This window comes from Bos javanicus, chromosome 12, assembly GCF_032452875.1.
Source record: "Bos javanicus breed banteng chromosome 12, ARS-OSU_banteng_1.0, whole genome shotgun sequence".
NCBI classification, from domain to species: Eukaryota; Metazoa; Chordata; class Mammalia; order Artiodactyla; family Bovidae; genus Bos; species Bos javanicus.
Genome location: NC_083879.1, coordinates 85,567,739 through 85,587,453, shown reverse-complemented (window position 1 = coordinate 85,587,453; position 19,715 = coordinate 85,567,739). Strand labels below are relative to the sequence as shown.

Below are 19,715 nucleotides of genomic sequence, written 5' to 3'. Positions count from 1 at the left end.
GCTAAAGCTGAAAGTCCAGTACTTTGGCCACCTCATGCGAGGAGTTGACTCATTGGAAAAGACTCTGATGCTGGGAGGGATTGGGGGCAGGAGGAGAAGGGGACGACAGAGGATGAGGTGGCTGGATGGCATCACTGACTCGGTGGACATGAGTCTGGGTGAACTCCGGGAGTTGGTGATGGACAGGGAGGCCTGGCGTGCTGCGATTCATGGGGTCGCAAAGAGTTGGACACGACTGAGCGACTGAAGTGAACTGAAGCTTTTATATGTGCATGTGTGTGCATATGTGAGTGCCAAGTCGCTTCATTTGTGTCCGACTCTTTGCGACGCTGTGGACACTATGGACTGCCCTCCAGGCTCCTCTGTCCATGGGATTCTGTAGGCGAGAATACTGGAGTGGGTTGCCGTGCCCTTCTCCATGGGATCTTTGTGACCCAGAGATTGAACCCATGACTCCTGAGGCTCCTGCATTGCAGGCAGATTCTTTACCACTGAGCCGCCTGGGGAAGCCCATATATGCACGTATCATAGAAATTTATTTACGTGGGTTTATAAATTACGTATGTTTTGTATTTATATTTGAAACATTTGTATACAATCCGCACATGACCCCTGCTCTGTTCCCCATTCTGTGCTCTCAGGAAGCCCACCAGGCAGGCCACTGCCTCGGCGGCTTTGTAGTCACTGTGGTCTGTACCTGACCCTTTTTTTTTTTTCTTATTGTATTTTTAAAATTAGAGTATAACTGCTTTCCAATGTTGTGCTGGCTTCTGCTGCACAACAGTGTGAACCAGCTGTGTGTACACTACATCCCCTCCCTCTCGCCCCCGCCCCCCCACTCATTCACCGGCTGAGCTCCGCACGCTCCAGCGGCCTCCCACTGGCCATCTGCGCCACACACGGTGGTGTGTGCGTGTCAGTCCTGCTCTCTCGGCGCATCCCACCCTGTCCTGCCCCACCACACACGGTGGTGTGTGCGTGTCGGTCCTGCTCTCTCGGTGCATCCCACCCCGTCCTGCCCCACCACACACGGTGGTGTGTGCGTGTCAGTCCTGCTCTCTCGGCGCATCCCACCCTGTCCTGCCCCACCACACATGGTGGTGTGTGCGTGTCAGTCCTGCTCTCTCGGCGCATCCCACCCTGTCCTGCCCCACCACACACGGTGGTGTGTGCGTGTCGGTCCTGCTCTCTCGGTGCATCCCACCCTGTCCTGCCCCAGTGTCTGCAAATCCGGTCTCTGTCTGACTCTCCCGAGGTGTAACTCCCGATGCCTGTTTAACCCCTAACCTCATTCTCCAGAAACTTCATCTCTGCAAACGTCCTGCTCATGACTGCCCCCTGCATCCATCCCCAGGCCTTGCTCCCTCTGCCCCTGCTCTGCGTTTCTCCGCCAAACATTTCATCACCATCCAGGACACTCTGTATTTTGCTTGTTTATTTTGTTGGCTGTCTTCCTCACTGCTCTAACCTTAGGTCAGGGCTCAGAGCTTAGTTCTTACCCACTGAACAAAAACATGTAGATAGGCAGGGGTTTTTTGTTTGCTTGTTTAAGAAAAGAGGAAAGTAGTTTAAAAGGTAGAATTGTCCCACAACAAAGTACCTATAAACTCCCAAGACACTTTGCAAATCATCAGAAGCAACCACACTATTACTCCTTCTACTGTAACCGTGACAGTCCCAGAATTCTTCACATGGCATCTCATTAAAAAGGAGCTACCTAGTTTTCTGGGCCTTGGGCACCTTCATCTGAGCAATTGGAAAAAGAATTACCCCGTTAGGCCAGTGGCTTAAGTGCAGGCAGAACAAACATTGGACTTGGCAGGAGAGTAGCTAGTTTAAACAGACTTTTAACCTTTTAACTTCTTCCTCAGTCATGCTTCCCAAAGAGGAAAGAGGCAGCTGGCAGTCTTTAAGGCATTTTTTTTTTTTTTAAGGAGTGGTTGAAATTTGATATGGAGACATTCTCCTGGTTAAATTTAGTTTTTCAGAGTGCTGGACAAATTTTTGAACAAACTTTCTGAGTGAATTCTATGTTCCAGGTAGAATTCTATATGTTGTGTGTGTGTGTGTGTGCTTAGTCATGTCTGACTCTTTGAGATCCCGTGGACTGTAGCCCACCAGGCTCCTCTGTCCATGGGATTCTCACTGGAGCAGGTTGCCATTTCCTCTTCCAGGGGAGCTTTCCAACACAGAGATTGAACCCTGGTCTCCTGGGTCTCCTGCATTGGCAGGCAGATTCCTTTCCCATTGTGCCACTGGAACCATCCCTGCTCCTCAAAACAGGCTCAAAATACATCAGTGTTTCAAATGGAGACAGCATTTAGCAAACCAACACATTTATTTAAACACACACTGACTGAGTGGGGACTGCCTTCCAGTCGTAGGTACTGGGAAGATGCCAGAGAAAGGAAACAAAAGACCCAGCCTCCACCTGGAAGGATGGGACGGGGCTCAGGTGGGAGGGAGTTCAAGAGGGAGGGGGTATATGTACACGTACGGCTGATTTAGCAACTGCACAGAGGCTGATTCGCCTGTTGTGCAGGAGAAACCAACAGGACACTGTAAAGCAGTTATCCTCCAATTAAAAATAAAAAAACCCACCTTCAGGGACTCCTGACCCCATGTCTATTGGATGAGGGAGCTGCCTGGAAAGGTGCGGTGAGCTGGTAGGATGCAGAATTAGCTCCCTGTCCTAGGGAAACATACACCACCAGAGGACCTGGGTGTGGAGCCCAGCCGGCAGTGATGTCTGCCTGGAACCCCTCGTGGCCTCACCAGGATGGTGAAGTCACCCACTGTGCCCTGACCCTAAGCTTTCTTGAGCAGCTACTAGCTGCGCGATCCTCTTCAGGCCACAGAGTGGTGAACAAAACGGACACAAAAAGCCCTTCCCTCCTGCAGCTTACTTCCCAGAGAGGGAGACTGCATAGAAGGTCAGCAGTACACCCTTATTCAGTTCAATGCAGTTGCTCAGTTGTGTCCGACTCTCTGCGACCCCATGGACTGCAGCACGCCGGGTTTCCCTGTCCGTCACCAACTCCCAGACTTTGCTCAAACTCATGTCCATTGAGTCGGGGATGCCATCCAACCGTGTCATCCTCTGTCGTCCCCTTCTCCTCCTGCCTTCCATCTTTCCCAGCATCAGGGTCATTTCCAATGAGTCAGTTCTTCGCGTCAGGTGGCCAGAGTATTGGAATTTCAGCTTCAGCATCAATCCTTCCAATGAGTATTCAGGACTGATTTCCTTTAGGATGGACTGGTTGGATCTCCCTGCAGTCCAAGGGACTCTCAAGAGTCTTCTCCAACACAACAGTTCAAAAGTACCAATTCTTCGGTGCTCAGCTTTCTTTATTGTCCAACTCTCACATCCATACATGACCACTGGAGAAACCACAGCTTTATTAGGGAGCGGTAGAAAGTAAGCAGTTAGGGCCACGGAGGGATGGAGGGCGGGAGAGGGACTCCAGAAATCGGGGGTTGGGGCTCGCAGTGGGCAGTGACCAAGGGCAGAGTTCGGGCTTGCGGGGCAGAAGCCGGGCAAGGCCGGTGCTCCTCGGGTGACACGCCCTCACACCCCGCCTCCCGTCCGCATTTCCGCGCCCCCGCCCCTCCTTCTTCAGAGAACCCAGACGGCGGGGCCTCAGCAAACACCGCCCCCGGTGTTCACACTGGAGCACCGCCGGCGTCTCCAGTAAAGACCCGATCAGCACAACTGCCAAAGTCAGACGTCCACTCCGAAGTGAAGTGGCGACGGCGGTCCTCGTCTCGCTCTGATCTACAACAGCACAACCCACTTCTCGCCAAAGTGAGCGAAAACGACATCCGCCAGGGCCCCGGCAGACAGGCGGAGGACCGGTCCTCGCGGACGTCACGGCCACACCTGCGCCTGCGGAGGAGGAAGCCAGGTGCTGGGGCCGCAGCCCGCCCCGCGCCGGGACGCCTGGGTCAGCAGCCGGGCCGCGCCCCTGCGCTGTGTCCACCCCGGGACTCGGCTCTGCGTCCGCCAGCCTTCCCACCTGGCGCCCCCACCTGCCCCGCCCCCCCCCCCCAACCTGCCCGGGTCTTCCGAGTGCCGCCCGCTGGGGGAACGAGCGCGGAGCCGGCCAGAAGACAGGTCCACCCCGCCTGGCGGGCGGCAGGTGAGCGCCCTGGGGGTCGGGGAGAGGGCGGGGCCAGCCCGGGGCGTGGGCCGTCAGGGGCGGGGCCAGCCCGGGGCGGGGCGGGGCCAGCCCGGGGCGTGGGCGGCATGGGGGGCGTGGTCAGCCCGGGAGTGGGCGGTCGGGGGCGGGGCCGACCGCCCTGGATCCCGGACTGGCCGCCGCCCGCGGGACACCTAGGCGGGCGTCGGGCTGGGTCCCAGCTCCGGCCCAGCGCCTAGCCGCGCTTTCTCTCCCGCGTTCCCAGGCGTCCGGAAGGGAGGGTTCCCGAGAGGCTGCCTCTCTGTCAGTCCCGGGTCAGAGTAGCTTCGGGGCGTCCGGCGGATCCAGCCGCGCACCGGGCGCACGGGCCAGGAGGGCGTGGGGGAGCGGAGAGGTGTCCCCTGCGGGAAGATGAGGAAGCCCGACGGGAAGATCGTGCTTTTGGGGGACATGAACGTGGGCAAGACGTCGCTGCTCCAGAGGTACATGGAGCGGCGCTTCCCGGACACGGTCAGCACGGTGGGCGGCGCCTTCTACCTGAAGCAGTGGCGCTCCTACAACATCTCCATCTGGGACACTGCAGGTGAGGGCGGGGGCTTCTAGCTGGAGAGAAGCGTCCCTCAGGGCAGGGGTCCCCTAGGGCAGGGTCTCCTGGAGCAGGGGCCCCCAGGCCAGGCGTCTGCTGCCCCACGCTGGGTCCCTCCCTTGCTCTGCAGGTAACCCCGTCGTCTGTATCAGGCCCCTCGTCACGGTGTGCGGCCACCCTTGGCCCCTCTTTGTTCCTACTTGACTCCTCTGCTGGTTGGAAAGCTGAGGATTCAGCCACTGGGTACATCTTAGCAACATTCCAGGAAAGCACCCTGGGCCCCAAAGAGAGGACCGCTGGTGCCTGCTTATGGAGCGCCCAGCCCAGCCAGCTGCTGGTAACCGGAGGCACTGAAGCCCTCCCACCAACAGGGTCTCAGTCGCTGTCCACAGCCACCTTGAGGGGTGAGCAGAGCTAGTATAAACTGCCTCTCCTGACAGAAGAGAAAACGGAGGCCCTGAACCTCCCCTGAGGGCTTAGGTGGGAAGCAGAGCTCAGGTCCCCTCCCTCAGTGCCAGACGTGTCTGTATTTTCCACTTATCGTCGCCATCGTCAGGGCTCATGCATGTTTTGGGGCTTTGAAGTGATTTTCTGCAGAAGCATTTTGAAGATAGCCATTTGATTAAATTCCAGGAGATAGTGGAGGACAGAGGAGCCTGGTGTGCTGCAGTCTATTGGGTCACAAAGAGTCGGAGATGACTTAGCGACTGAACAACAATTATTTTAAGTATGTGTAGTATATTTGTGGTTTTTCAAAAGTAGAATACATCAGCGGATCTTGACTCAACCTTTCAGTTTGTTAACTCTGTGTAGTTACAGTGACATGAGTGTTACAATAGAATGTATTTTCTTCCCCATGAAAAAGAATAAGATCCCACAATAAGTGAGCTGTAAATTAGTATGATGCGTTTTCAATGGGCTTGACTTTTTAAAGCCTGAAACTTCAAGGTCTGACTTTTTAAATATCTGCACTTTAAAAAGTGACATTTACGCTGGAAGTTCCTGTGCAGAATTTAAAAGTTGCCAACTTGGGTGCACCAGTCTGCTGAATAAGCAAGAATATAACTCATCCTCTATTTAAAACTGAATTAATGATGGCTGCTTTCCAACGTCTGCCCCTCCTCCCTCCCTCTTGCTTTCTCTTGGCTGTCTTTTTTGTTGTTAGAGTTGTTAACGTCTTGACTAATTTGTTTGCAAACATGCTGTGAAACGCAGCGTCTCCCATCTCCCGGGTACGAGTGCACCTCCCTTGCTCTTTCTCTGCCTCCAGGCTGCAGAGTGAAGTTCCTCTGAGATCCTTTCCTTAGCTGACTCTCCAGCATTAAGCATTTGGTAGCAATGGAACCAGAGCTCTAGAAATCAGACCAAGTTAGCATAACTTGTCTGTGTGTTCTGCATGAGGCTGGTCCTGAGGCCCGTTTGGTTGGTTGACTGGACCTCACTGCTGCCTTGGTTTACACAAGGCTAGTTCAGGATCAGTGCTGGGGGACCCAAACCCAGAACCCAGCTGCGGCTGCCATTAGAAGCTTTAACCACATGCGCGGTGTTTCTGGAACAGGAGCTGACTGTTTGGTGTCAGAACAGGCATCTTGGCATTCAAGGTTTGAAGAAGTAATGTCGATCAGCCACTTTCTTCTTTGGTGCTGAGGACATGTTGCAGCCAGAATCTTTACTGTCAGAGGATTTTGTAATAAGGCTGATGAAATGTCCTTGGTGTCTGGTTGGGCTCCCAGGGGCAGCGACTCATTTCCTGGCTGTCTGGGAAACCTGCCTTCTTCCCGGAACCCCAAGTGTGACCTCAGCTGGGCCCCCGGGACAGTGGAATGCCGGGATCTGTGGGCACATTTCTGATCTCCTATATACACGTGTTCAGGGCACCCGGGGCTAGGAGTCAGCGGTCACACAGGCCACCTCTGTGCCTGTGGGGTTAGGGAGACTTCGAGGGAGAAGGCATGTATGACTTTTTGCCTTTTAGGTAATCCTTGTTGGAGATGCAAAAGTTTAACTTCTAGGAAAGCCCCTCTTTTTCCTCCTTTTGCCTTGCCCTTAAAGTTTCTTTCGACCCCACCCTGTCTTCTAAGTTGCTTTCATTTTAATTTGTGTAACTGAAGCAGAAGGGTGAGGACCGGCTGGAGGACACCTGGTTTTATCACCATTCTCAGTCACACGGGGTGGGTGGGTGCTGAATAATGAAACTGATAGGGAGGTGTCAGAGTTCCTGTTCCACCTTGGCATGTCCTTCCGACAGCAGTGCCTGCTGGCATCCCGAGGCTGCCAGCAGAGGGGTGTGTGGGGCAGAGCGGGGAAAGGAGGTTTGCTGGGTGGCTATCAGTTGGCACGGGGCTCCTCTGGAGGGAGTGGCACTGTGGAGACGGGGCTGGAGCTGGTGGAGATCACGCAGGACCAGGCTTTGTCCAGGGTCGGCACTCCATGGGCTCCAATTCCAGCAGAGGGGAGAGGCAGACAAGGAAATGCATATCATGTCACATCGCATCACTGTTCCGGAGAAAATGTGGCAGGATGATGGGAAACTGAGCAGTGAGCCCGGGCAGACCCCGCCAGACGCCTGCCAGAGCCCAGGGCAGACCCTCCTCCAAAGTCCAGGCTGAGCCCACCAGAGCCCAAGCAGATGCCCGCCAGAGCCCAGGGCTGACCCCCCACCAGAGCCCAGGGCAGACCCCTCACCAGAGCCCAGGCTGACCCTGCCAGAGCCCAAGCAGATGCCCACCAGAGCCCAGGGCTGACCTCCCACCAGAGCCCAGGGCAGATCCTCCACCAGACACCAGGGCTGACTCCACCAGAGCCCAGGCTGACCCTGTCAGAGCCCAAGCAGACCCCGTCAGACCCCAAGCAGACCCCGTCAGACCCCAGAGCAGACCCCGTCAGATCCCGGGACTGTGCTCCCTCATTTAGCTCTCCTTCCTCCTTCCCCAGGCCTTGGGGTGGGTGGTAGCTGACTCCTGTTTGAATGCACCTGAAGAGCTTTCCTGACCCAAATCTGCTTTGCTCCAGCTCCTAGTGACACACCCCGGTTTCCACCCGGGAGTCCCTGCAGTGCCCGGACATCCAGGGCCTGCCTGTCGTCTGTTCATGCAGACGGGGCTTGAGCGGCTTTTCTCTTCCGCGTTCCTGACTTCCTTCTGAGCCCTGGCCAAGTTGTTAACATCTGTATTTCTAACAGTCCGTTCAAAGGTAGGCTTCCCAGGTGGCTCTAGTGGTAAAGAACCCATCTGCCAGTGCAGGAGACGTAGGAGACTTGGTTCAGTCCCTGGGTGGGGAAGATCTCCTGGAGCAGGAAATGGCAACCCACTCCAGTGTTCTTGCCTGAAGAATCTCATGACAGGGGAGCCGGGTGGGCTACAGTCCATGGGGTCGCCAAGAGTCGGACACAACCGAAACGACTGAGCACGTGTTCAAGGCGATCTAGGCCCTTCCCACCGCGTTCCCGAGTTCGCCCAGGCTCCGCGATTGCCCAGTTCCAAAGCCACTTCCACATTCATTGCAGCGGCGTCCGACTCCCAGGATCGCTTTTGGTTTCCTGCGGCTGTTGTAGTAAATGACCACAGACTTAGTGGCTTAGAAGAGCAGGTGCGTCCCGGATGGGTCTCACTGGTTAGAATCCAGGTGTCAGGAGGTCTGTTCCTCTCCAAGCCTCCAGGAAGGACTGTCTTCCCTGCCTTCCTGCCCCCGGGGCCCGCCTGCACCCACGGCTTCCTCCTCCTCTGTCTTCTAGCTGGCATGTCTGGTGGGGCCCTTCTCTCCTCACGGCCCTTGAACCCTGACTGTCATGCCCCTTCCCGTATCTGAAGGACCCTGTGATTACCCTGGGCACGTCGTGGTCATCCAGGGACGTCTCCTCATTTAGGGTCGGCCAGTTGGCCATATGGATTTCTGTGTTTAATACGGCGTGTTCACAGGCTCCAGGCCTGAAGACGTCTTGGTGGGGCGGGCTGCTGACCATACGTGTGATTGCGGGGCTGTGTCACCTCTCCCCGAGTTTTCCTCCTCTGTCAAAGGGGGGCAGCTGTAGTTGTTGCTGGAAATCTACCCGCTAATAATGGGTCGTGTGCTCTGAGCAGTACTGGGAAGGAGGAAGCTTTGTGTTTTGCTAAATAAGCGTCTCCCAGCCCTGGGTACTCACAACCTCGATGGCCACCAGCAAGCCTGTCACAGCGGGGCACGAGAGGCTCGGGTGGGTCACCAAGAAATGATTCTGCAGGAAGCGGAAAGCTCCAGGAAGGGGGGCTCCGGAGCAGTTGGGTTAAGTCTTTCTCTTGAACAGCCTAAGGGTACCCCGGGAGAGGATGCTGGAGTTCTGACATATGAAGTCGTGGTGCTTGGAGGAGGGGATGTCCTTGCTCACACCGTGAACTTAGTGAGGAGGTCTGGGCTCCTGGGGAGGACCAGGGCCTCAGTCCTGTGAAGGGCCGTGTTGTCCTGGGGGGCCTGTGTGGGCGGCCCCGGGAGGCACACAAGAGCGGATGCCAGGTGATGTGGACAGTCCATCCGAGGACTACGAGCCCCTCTCTAGGCAGCTGCTCCTGGATCAGGGAGTTGGGGGACGCTGTGTGGGAAGAGGGCATTGTTCAGGCTGTGGACCCTGGAGACGCGCTCTTTTTGATGGGGGCGGCAGAGCTGCGGATCCCCAATGCCTTGGCCCAGCCTGCGAGGCCTGCGTGTTTAACCTCGAGAGGCTGGCACAGAAGTGGGTAGACAGCCTGTGCAAACTGCGCGTGCAGCCAGCGGCGGAGGGCTCTGCTTTTAGCTGCCCCTCTTGGTTGATGAGTGCGGCTGCTGAGTGGTTTTGAGGTCCTGATCCTGACAAGCAGGATGGGTGTGACAGGGATGGATGACCCCTCCTTTCTGCCGATCGGGGGTGCTCACCTGGGCCTCACTGCCACCCTACTTTGTGTAATGGGCACCCCTGCCCCCTCCCGCCCCAGCATTTTACAGCAGTAGAGCTCAGTGGCTGCGGCAGAGACCGTACAGCGCCGGAAAACTCAAGTGTTCAGTCTGGCCCTTTGCAGAAATAGTTTGCTGACTCCTGGTTTAGGTCCCATGAAAAGGAGAATACGTTTCTAAAAGTCTTTTCTGTAGCTATTCTCTTGGCAAAACTCGGTTAGCCTTTGCCCTACTTCATTTTGTTCTCTAAGGTCCGTCTAGTCAAGGCTATGGTTTTTCCAGTGGTCATGTATGGATGTGAGAGTTGGACTATACAGAAAGCTGAGCGCCTAAGAATTGATGCTTTTGAACTGTGGTGTTGGAGAAGACTCTCGATAGTCCCTTGGACTGCAAGGAGATCCAACCAGTCCATCCTAAAGGAGATCAGTCCTGGGTGTTCATTGGAAGGACTGATGCTGAAGCTGAAACTCCAATACTTTGGCCACCTGACGCGGAGAGCTGACTCATTTGAAAAGACCCTGATGCTGGGAAAGATTGCGGGCAGGAGGAGAAGGGGACGACAGAGGATGAGATGGTTGGATGGCATCACTGACTCAATGGACATGAGTTTGAGCAAGTTCCAGGAGATGGTGAAGGACAGAGAACCCTGGTGTGCTGCAGTCCATGGGGTCACAAAGAATCGGACCTGACTGAGCAACTGAACTGAACTTTCTGTAGTTGCAGAAACTCCCCAAAGAGTTTAGCATTTAGGAAAGAGTTCAGGAACTGAGGAGACCCCTGATTCAGTTAAACTGGACAAGCAGCTCTCAGATTTCCCTTGGGGGTCCACCTGAAGCTGTACTGGGTGAGGGTGGGGCCTGGGTTTAAGATCAGGATGGGCTCCTACTGGGAGAAAGTTCTTGGAAATAAATCTTAGTTTAGATTTGGGATCTGGAAATTAAGGCTGCAAAGCCAGTGTTGTAGGTGGTCCACATCTTTGTGGGTGGTCCACATCTATGTGGGTGGTCCACACATTTGTGGGTGGCCCACATCTTTATAGATGGTCCACATCTATGTGGGTGGTCCATGTCTGTGTGGGTGGTCCATGTCTTTGTGAGTGGGTCAGCATCCTTGTAGGTGGTCCACGCTTTGTGGGTGGCCCACGTCTGTGTGGGTGGCCCACATCTTTATAGATGGTCCACATCCTTGTGGGTGGTCCCCGTCTTTGTGGGTGGTCCACACATTTGTGGGTGGCCCACATCTTTATAGATGGTCCACATCCATGTGGGTGGTCCATGTCTGTGTGGGTGGTCCATGTCTTTGTGAGTGGGTCAGCATCCTTGTGGGCGGTCCATACTTTATGGATGGCCCACGTCTTTGTGGGTGTTCCACGTCTTTGTGGGTGGCCCACATCTTTGTAGGTTGGTCACATCTTTAGTACCACTGAAGACTCTGAATGGGCACCCTCTGGGGTTAAGGCATCATTTGCAGAATTCCTCTGCTTTCTTGAGAAAGTCAGTGGCCTGAATATGAATGTGGGTATTAAGATAGGTGGAAGAAAATCAGCAGCCTGGGCTCAGCGGGGTGGACAAAGCGCCATTGTACTGAGAGATCTCAGAGGACAAAGGCTGCCTGTGTGCAGCTGCACGTGCTGGCAGGTCAGCCCGGAGGCCGCCTGGAGGAGGCGCCAGGAACTCTCGGGGTGGGTGGGGAGAGGTATTTAAGGCTTGCGGGTACGCTTGAATTCTGGAGACTTGAACTAACTGAGGTCCACTGCATTCGTGAGCTAACACCTGAATCGCATTTAATGTCTCTGGACAATAACTCTGTGCTTCGTTATCTTTAAGTTTGTGGGAAAAATAGAAACTATGATCCCTAATGGAACTTGCCCTTCGCGTTTCATTGAGACTTCACAGAACTTCCCTCTTTGCAAAAAGGAAATTTCACACACATGTACATGCATGTACACACGTGTTTTTATTCTTGGAACGAGGCTTCATCACGCGTATGATTTGATGACAGACCCTCGTGGCTCCTTCCTCCTCCTCCTCCTCCTGTTTTGGAGGGGGGTCCTCAGAGCCGGCCCAGGTGCCCTGTTCAGAACTCACCGCAGACGCCCGTCTTTGCTCCGCTCCCCCCTTTGCCGCGGCACCGCCTTCTCTGGGATCGTCCCCGCTCCTGACGACGTCCAGCTTGAACTGTGTCCCGTCTTTCAGCGCCACGTGCCTCACGCAGCCGTCGTGGATGGTGGAGCGGACTTCTTTGTCCAGACCGTGCCGCCACGTGACCTCATCTCCCTAACTGTGTTTTGCTTTCTATCTGATGGCAGAGCGGTCAGTGTTGCCTGTTCTGAAATGAGGAGAGAAAGCAGAATGGACGTGCACAGAGCCGCCGGGACCTGTGGGCACCCAACCTGACATTGCCTCGCTAGGGGCGGGGAAGGAGAGGAGAAGCGGGGCTGGGGCTGACAAAGGACCAGCAGGAATAATGCCCGAAAACTTTCCAAACCCGGTAGCTCACATAAACCTGCAGATTCCAGAAGCTGAGAGAATCACAAACAGGGAAAACCCAAAGAGGCCCCGGGCAAGGCTCGCTATAATGAAACTCCGAAAACCAAAAGGCAAGAAAAACATCTTTTGTTTTTTCCAGCCGCTCCGTGTGGCATGTGGGATCTGATCAGATCCACGCAGCCTGCAGTGGGGGTGTGGAGTCTTACCACTGGGCTACCAGGGAAGTCCCAAGGAAAATATCCTGAAAGCAGCAAGTGGGGGAAAGAAAAGGTTATAATGACAGCAGATAGCTGACTCATCAGAAGTCAAGGTGGCCAGAAGGAAGTGGCGTGGTACTTTCCAAGTGCTGAAAACAAGGATGAAGACTTTTTTATTTTTAATTTTAGTTTTTATTTATCTGCTTTTGGCTGCGCTTGGCTCTTCGTTGCGGTGTGTGGGCTTCCTCTAGTTGGGGCGAGTGAGGGCTACCCTCTCGTTGTGGCTCTTGGGCTTCTCGTTGTGGTGGCTTTTGCAGCGGAGCGCGGGCTCTAGGGTGTGTCGGGTGGGGTGCGGCTGTAGTTGTGGAGTGTGGGTTCAGCAGCTGTGGCGCACGGGCTTAGTTGCTCCTTGGCGTATGGAATCTCCCTGGACCAGGGATCGAACCTGTGTCCCCTGCATTGGCAGGCAGATTCTTTATCCTCTACGCCACCAGGGGCCTCTGATGAAGACTGTTGACCTACGATTTTTGTTCGTCTTCACAAAAAGTGACTCTGGAAACAGGTGCCGTACCTTGACTCAGACTTTTCCACCTGTTCTGTTCTTTGATGACAGTATGATGCTATTTAGTATACAATTTCATGTTGAATAAGCTATCTAGGTAAACCTGGGAGGTTTTTTTTTTTCTCCACATGAAATGTAAAAGCTTTCGGCTTTGTAGCTTAAAAATTGGGAACAACTTTTGCCTATATAGTAGTTTTAGCTTTTTGGTAGATTGTCTTGTAGGGTTTATTGAAAGTTCGCACATAGGCGGTAAGATTCACCTGGGTCTTTCAGTGCCTGGTTAGGAGTTTTGACACAGCTGTGTACCAACAAGCACAACCAAGATACAAGCCGTCTGCATCTTTTTACAAAAGATCCCTGGTCCTTCGGAGTCAGCCCTCTACTCACCACAGCCCCCAGCCCCCGTCTGTTTTCTGTCCTCAGCGTGGTCTCCAGGGCTCATATGGGATGGAGAGTTTTGAACCTGGTTCCTTCTGCTTAATGCGTTTAAGGTTCACCTGTGTTGTTGTCTGCGTTCAGTCCTGTTAATCGCTGAGTAAAGTTCCACCGTGGGCTTCCCTGGCGGCTCTGGTGCCTGCAATGCAGGAGACTCAGGAGATGTGGGTTTGATCCCTGGATCAGGAAGAGCTCCTGGAAAAGGAAATGGCAACCCACTCCAGTATTCCTGCCTGGAATATCCCATGGACAGAGGAGCCTGGTGGGCTACGGTCCATGCGCTCACAAAGAGTCAGACACAACTAAGCAATTAAACCACCACCACCAAAGTCCCATCGTGTGGATGGACTGTCCACACCTGAGCCATTAAACCGCCACCGCCATGTGGACGTGCCATCCATCAGCTGGGTGACTAAACCGCCACCACCAAAGCTCCGTCGTGTGGACGTGCCGTCCATCAGCTGAAGGGTGTTTGGGTTGTGTTCAGTTTTTCGTGATTATGAATAAAGCCGCTATAAACACTGAGTAGAGGTTTTTGTGGGAACGTGAATTTTCACCTCTCGGGTCAGCCAGCTAGGAGTAGGACTCTTGGGCTTTCCAGTCAGTGTATGTTGAACACCAACCTGACATAGCCCCATCAGTTAAAGAATCAGTTTTTTTAATTTCCATGTGTTGAGAGACTCACGTTTCCATGCACAGACTTGGGGAATATTCTGGGGAGAGAACTCAGTCGTTTAGCTCTTGGACACTTTTCTGAAGGAAGTGATCTGTTTCTTGTTTTCCTTAGCTGACTTTGTGCAGGCATGTGTGGTTAGTTCTGCAATGGAAACTTCGTTGCTTTCTCTGCCAGGGTCACAGCAGTGTTGCTGGAATGGCAGGTGCTTGGAGAGAGGCACCGGGAATAAGACCCATACTGTAAGGTTCTAATCTTGGTTGTCTCTTGGCCATAAAACAGACACATTTAGCGGCCCTCTCTGTCTCGGGCGCAGAGCCCTTTAGAAGGAAGGCCACTCGCGGAGCCTGGTGCCAGCTGCCGTGCCCGCTTACCCCCTTGTTCCCTCTGACAGATCATTTCCAACCAGCCTTCAAAACCAGCTCTTCTCTGAGACCTACCTTCCTGCTCAGCCCGAGCGAACCCAAACCCACACACTTACTCGAGTGTTTCTATTCCAAGAGAAGGCCTGCTGAGTGTGTATCTCCTGCAGAGCATTTCTAAACGCTGGGCGACTTGTTCTGTGGCCTGAGAGGAAGTGGGCGTGAGCCGGGGCTTCTCTCAACGCTGGCCTGGCCTCCGCGGGCCGGTCTCGCGCCTCTGACATGGCTCAGCTCGCCCACTGCTCAGTTTCCCGTCCTTTGGGCTCACATGGGCTCGGAGCTTAGCTTTGACCTGACAGCGTTTGCGCGTGGCAAAAATGAGGCCAGCGGGACAGTGGCTGGAGCACCTCCGCTCCGGAAAGGCTTCACGCCCGAGTACACCCGGCACGCTGGGCGCCGCCTCGCGGGGGCACGGAGTCTGCTATGATCCTGTCAACGAGAGCAGGGCCAAAGATTTGCCTTTTCAGCTTCTTCCTCTTTCAGATGAAGAGACAAGACCCCGAAAGTTATTTGTCCAACGTCGGAGCAGAAGAGGGGCCAGAGCCGGGGTCTCGCAACGCCGTAACCAAAGTCTCTGCACCGTTAGCGCCTTGTTTCACGCTGCTGTGCCCTCCATCGTGGATGCTTCCTTCATCTTTAGGGGCGTCTGTGCTCTGACCTCCTCCCCTGCTGCAGTGCGCTCAGAAATCAGGGTGGTGTCCCAAGGAGAGCTGGCTTGGGAAGTGTTTTCTCCGGGCGTCCGGGTTGCTGGCTCATGGCCCCGTCCTCCCTGGCCCCCCACCAGTGTGAGTAGCAGGGGTGCCCTCGGCTTCTCCTGCGCCAGGCATCACGCGGAGTGCTGCTGGGGCCTCGTCTCTCATTTCCTACAGCGGCATTGTGCGGTTGGTATTTTCACCACTGCCTCTTCCAGACCAGGAGGCTCAGGGCCAGGTGGCGCGGGGCGCTGGGGGCCCGGATTTGAGGTCGGCGCCTCATCATGTGTAGTGGGCTCCTTTCCACCTGTCTGGGCACCACATGGGTGCCCTCCACATGCAGAACGCTTTCCCCGCCTGCTCCCCGGGGGATGCTGCCCACGGAGACCCAGGTGAGGGGCAGCCTGGCTCCCGCACGCCTGGGCAGCACCCAGACAGAGCAGGACAGGTGGGACCCAGCCCTGCGCCCCTCGCCCTGATGGCCTGCTGCATGTGGGCTGGGCCCGTCCCTGACTGACCACTGATTGGCGTTTACATTTACAACTTTAGAAAAACAATTACTGATTTATCTGTGGCTGTGCTGGGTCTTCATTGCTGTGTGGGCTCTTCCCTAGTTGCGTGGGGGCCACTCTGTAGATGTGGCGCTCGGGCTGCTCACTGTGGGGGCTTCTCCTGTTATAGAGCCCGGGCCCGAGGTGCTCAGTCTGCAGTACTTGCAGCACGCGGGCTCAGTAGTGCTGGTGCTCAGGCTTGGTTGCCCCGAGGCGGGTGGGGTCCTCCTGACCCAGGGATCGAACTGGTGTCCCCTGCATCGGCAGGCGGATTCTTAACCGCTGAAACACCGGGCACGTCCTCTGTTAACGACTTTTGATTGCTGTGGCCTGCATTAGAAGTTTCGATTTCCAGTTTATAATTTCTCACCTGCTTTTGGAAAGAGGGTGCGGGGCTGGGACCTTGCTTTTTTTCCCCTCGGTTCCAGACACGCATTCAGTTCCTGTTGTTGAAGGGCCACTTGTATTTCCACGCATGCCCACACCCAGGCGTCCAAGGCCCCGTGTCTTGGAGCAGAGGCCTGGCTGAGGGGAGTGGGCTGAGCCAGGCCTGTGGCATGAGGGTGTCCGCGCTGCGTCCGGGGAAGGTGACGGCCGCGCGAGGGGACCCAGAGCCCATGGTCTGCCAGGGCGTTGCTTGAAAAGAATACGTTCTGTGGGTTTTTCTGGTTGGAGGAACAAAAGAGCCTTTCTTTCTGAGATGCTCGCACATCTGTCTGTGAAAGTAGTGTTTCCGCAGGGAGTGGCCTTTGGGAGGGTGAGGGCTGCGGGCAGGGGCGGGCAGGGTGGGCAGCCTCCCGGGCCCAGGTCTCCCTGGTCCCCCCCGACCTGCGGGCCCTAGGTCTCCTCCGTCCCCCGACCTAGCAGCAGCTGTGTTTGTCCTCTGGTAAGAGCTGCAGTCGCTGCTTGTCACCCACATTATGAGACTTCACCAGAGACCTTGGAAGCTCCTGCCTGTGTCCAGGCTGCTTTGAAGAACTCCCCCAGGAGTGGCTGGGCTGGGCGCATCTTCAAGGACTCCTTGGTTCCGAGTCTCCCTTATGGCCTTGCTTTCCTCACTCAAACAGGTGGACTTGTTCCTGGGACGTGAGAACACAGGGGAGGTGCTGTAAGTTTGTGTTTTCCTCTATTTCTAAAAATCAGAGGTGCCTTTATTACACGTTGTGGCCAAATGCACAGTGACCGAATGTTAAATTGCTAGAATCTTATCAAAAATCCTCAGCCACGAGAATTTCCAGATAGGGCATTTTCTTGAAAGACTAAGATTAGATAGTAATGAAATCTAGCTCTTGAAGGTGGTTTTGTGTGATGCTGAACTAGTGTATCAAATAATACTCCAGGTTAGAATTATGGTTCTGCCTTAAATTGAAAACTTTTAAAGCAGTATTTATTGGCTCAAAGAATGCAGTGTTCAGAACACTAATTGGAAAAGATACACGTACCCCAGCGTTCACAGCAGCACTGTTTACAGCATGACAGCCAAGATGCGGAGACAGCCTAAGTGTCCGTCAACAGATGACGGACGAGTGGATAAAGAAGGGGTGGTGTCCACCCCACCACGGGATGCTGCTCAGCCATAAAGAAGAATGAAATAATGCTATCTGCAACAACATCAGTGGATTTGGAAGGTGTTATGCTAAGTGAAATGTCAGACAAAGATGGTACTGTATGACGTCACTTACAAGTGGAATCTAAAGCGATAACAGGCCAGTGAATCTGACAGCAAGGAAGCAGGCTCACAGAGAACAAACTGGCGTTACCAGCGGGGAGAGGGTGATCGTTTGCATCTCGTCGAGAAGCTCTTTTGTTCGGAGTCACAGCTGAGGTGCTGACCTGGATTTGAAAGTGAATGTTCAGGTGTGGAGAGTAAACTGCATGGTGCGTTGGTAACACCGTCGGCAGAGATGGGTAAACGCACGGCTCTTCAGGGATCTTGCACGAAATGAGCCGTGGTCCTTACAACTTACCCGAGACGCGGCTCCAGCACCGATTTTAGCCAGATGGCAGCTGCTGCTTCGGAAGCACTGAACTCCAGGGCTGACCTCGACCCTGTGTGTGCTGTAACTCTGGGGCCCCTCCCCAGGACCAGGAGGCAGTGAGGTGGGCTTCGCTGGTGGGGTTCTGAGCCGGGCGAAGTGATCAGCGTTTATGCGCTCGGTCAGCAAGCCAGCCCTGTGGTCTGAAATGCGCTCACACAGACGGAGCAGCTGTCGGCTGTCTCCACCTGCCCTGGAGACAGCGGGGCCGAGCCCGCCCTTCCCTGAGCTCAGGTGCGGTCCCTGAAGACCGGGAGGGTGGGCTGCCGGGGATGCTCTGTGGCCAGCTGGCCCCGCGGCCCCGTTGGTGGCAGAGTGGGTTTCTGAGGAGCCCGAGTCCTGCAGAGGCTGGGCCTTAGGCTCTGAGGGCGTGTCCTGCCCCGTTGGTGGCCGCGAGTTGCTGTGTCCTTGGCTTTATCTAATCTCGCTGTGCCCCTTCTTACCTGCCTTTGCCTTCTCTCTGGGGGCATTTCATCGTCCTCCTTGACTGACTCTCAGCTTCTGGGCTCGGCCACCTCCAAGGAGCCCTGGGAGGCACCTCAGCCACCGTCTCAGCAAAGTGGCCTTAGGTCCCTCCTGCCCTCTCCTGATCCCTCCTGGCCCCTCCTGGCACCTCCTGATTCCTCCTGACCCATCCTGATCCCTCCTGCCCCCTCCTGATCCCTCCTGGCCCCTCCTGTCCCCTCCTGATCCCTCCTGGCCCCTCCTGATCCCTCCTGTCCCCTCCTGATCCCTCCGGGCCCCTCCTGGCCCCTCCCAACCCCTCCTGGCCCCTCCTGATCCCTCCTGGCCCCTCCTGATCCCTTCAGGTCCCTCCTGGCCCCTCCTGATCCCTCCTGGCCCCTCCTGATCCCTCCGGGCCCCTCCTGATCCCTTCAGGTCCCTCCTGGCCCCTCCTGATCCCTCCTGGCCCCTCCTGATCCCTTCTGTCCCCTCCTGATCCCTCCTGGCCCCTCCTGATCCCTCCTGTCCCCTCCTGATCCCTCCTGGCCCCTCCTGATCCCTTCAGGTCCCTCCTGGCCCCTCCTGATCCCTCCCGGCCCCTCCTGGTCCCTTCTGGCTTCAGGTCTGATGGGCAACGGGGTGAGTACAGTCTGGACCCCTCCTCTCACCGGTTCTGTCCACACTCTTTTCGAGCACCTGCTGCGAACTGCACACTGTGCTGAGCCCCGGGGACCACGGTGAGGAAGGCAGATGGCCTCTCGTCCTGGAGTGAACTTGGGTCAAGTTGCTGGCGACAGGCCCAGCCTGGGTGGCTGGTGCTCTAAAGGAAAGGTGTGGGGACATCCCTGGGGACATCCCTGGGGACATCACTGGGGACTTGAGGCAGATTTGAGGGGATGAGTAGTCACTTTCCTTGTGAGAAGCAGTTTGTGTCTGCACAAGACTTGACCACCCCTGTGCTGTTCCCTGCGTGTTCCTGTTCTCCGCCTCCCTCCCCCGAGGTCCCCGCCTCTGGGCCCCCGATCACCTGTGCCCTCTTGACCCTTGAGGTGCTTAGGTCATTGGTCTGGCTCCCTCAGTAAGTGAGATAACCGAGGCCTTGAACATGTCTTTATTTTTTGTATCTGTTGGGAAAGTCGTGATTTTGCCCTTTCTTGAAAACTGTCTTTTAACATGTGTCGCGTGGAGCTGTTTGGAAAATGATCAACCAAATCTCATTCCTGTTCGAGCAGAATTCAGAGTCCCCTCCTCCACGTTAGACGTTTGTCGTCGGGCGTTTCCTTACCTGGCAGGTGTTCATGCCACTGTCGGGGTTACTGGCTGCTTGCTTCCCGGGCGTTCTCGAGCAGCTGTGTGCTCTGGCCTGTGCTTTGAGATCTGTAGAGCTGTGCCACTAATTGTGGGGGTGGGATGAGGTGCCTGCGTGTGCATGCAGCTATATGTGTACATGTGTGCATGTGTGTGCACGTATGTTGTACAAGTGTATGTGCACGAGTGTGCAGGTAGACATGTACCTACATGTTGTGCATGCGTGTATATGAGCGTACAGGCAGACACACGTGTGTGCACGCATGCAGGTATACACGC

The 19,715-nt window shown here is 55.3% G+C and overlaps 1 protein-coding gene across 2 annotated transcripts in view; it reads left to right on the top strand.

The window, feature by feature from the left end:
• The first annotated feature begins 3,348 nt into the window (after positions 1-3,348).
• The window catches only part of RAB20 (RAB20, member RAS oncogene family), a 31,678-nt gene continuing 15,311 nt past the window's right edge, over positions 3,349-19,715 (top strand). Inside the window, exon 1 of one of the 2 annotated variants that reach the window (XM_061435370.1) lies at positions 3,349-4,139. In XM_061435370.1, the coding sequence (XP_061291354.1) occupies positions 3,443-4,139 (697 nt within the window). In that variant the 5' untranslated portion in view covers positions 3,349-3,442. Of the gene's footprint in view, positions 4,140-4,243; positions 4,723-19,715 lie in introns of those variants that run through there. The other variant, XM_061435371.1, reaches the window with a different exon arrangement.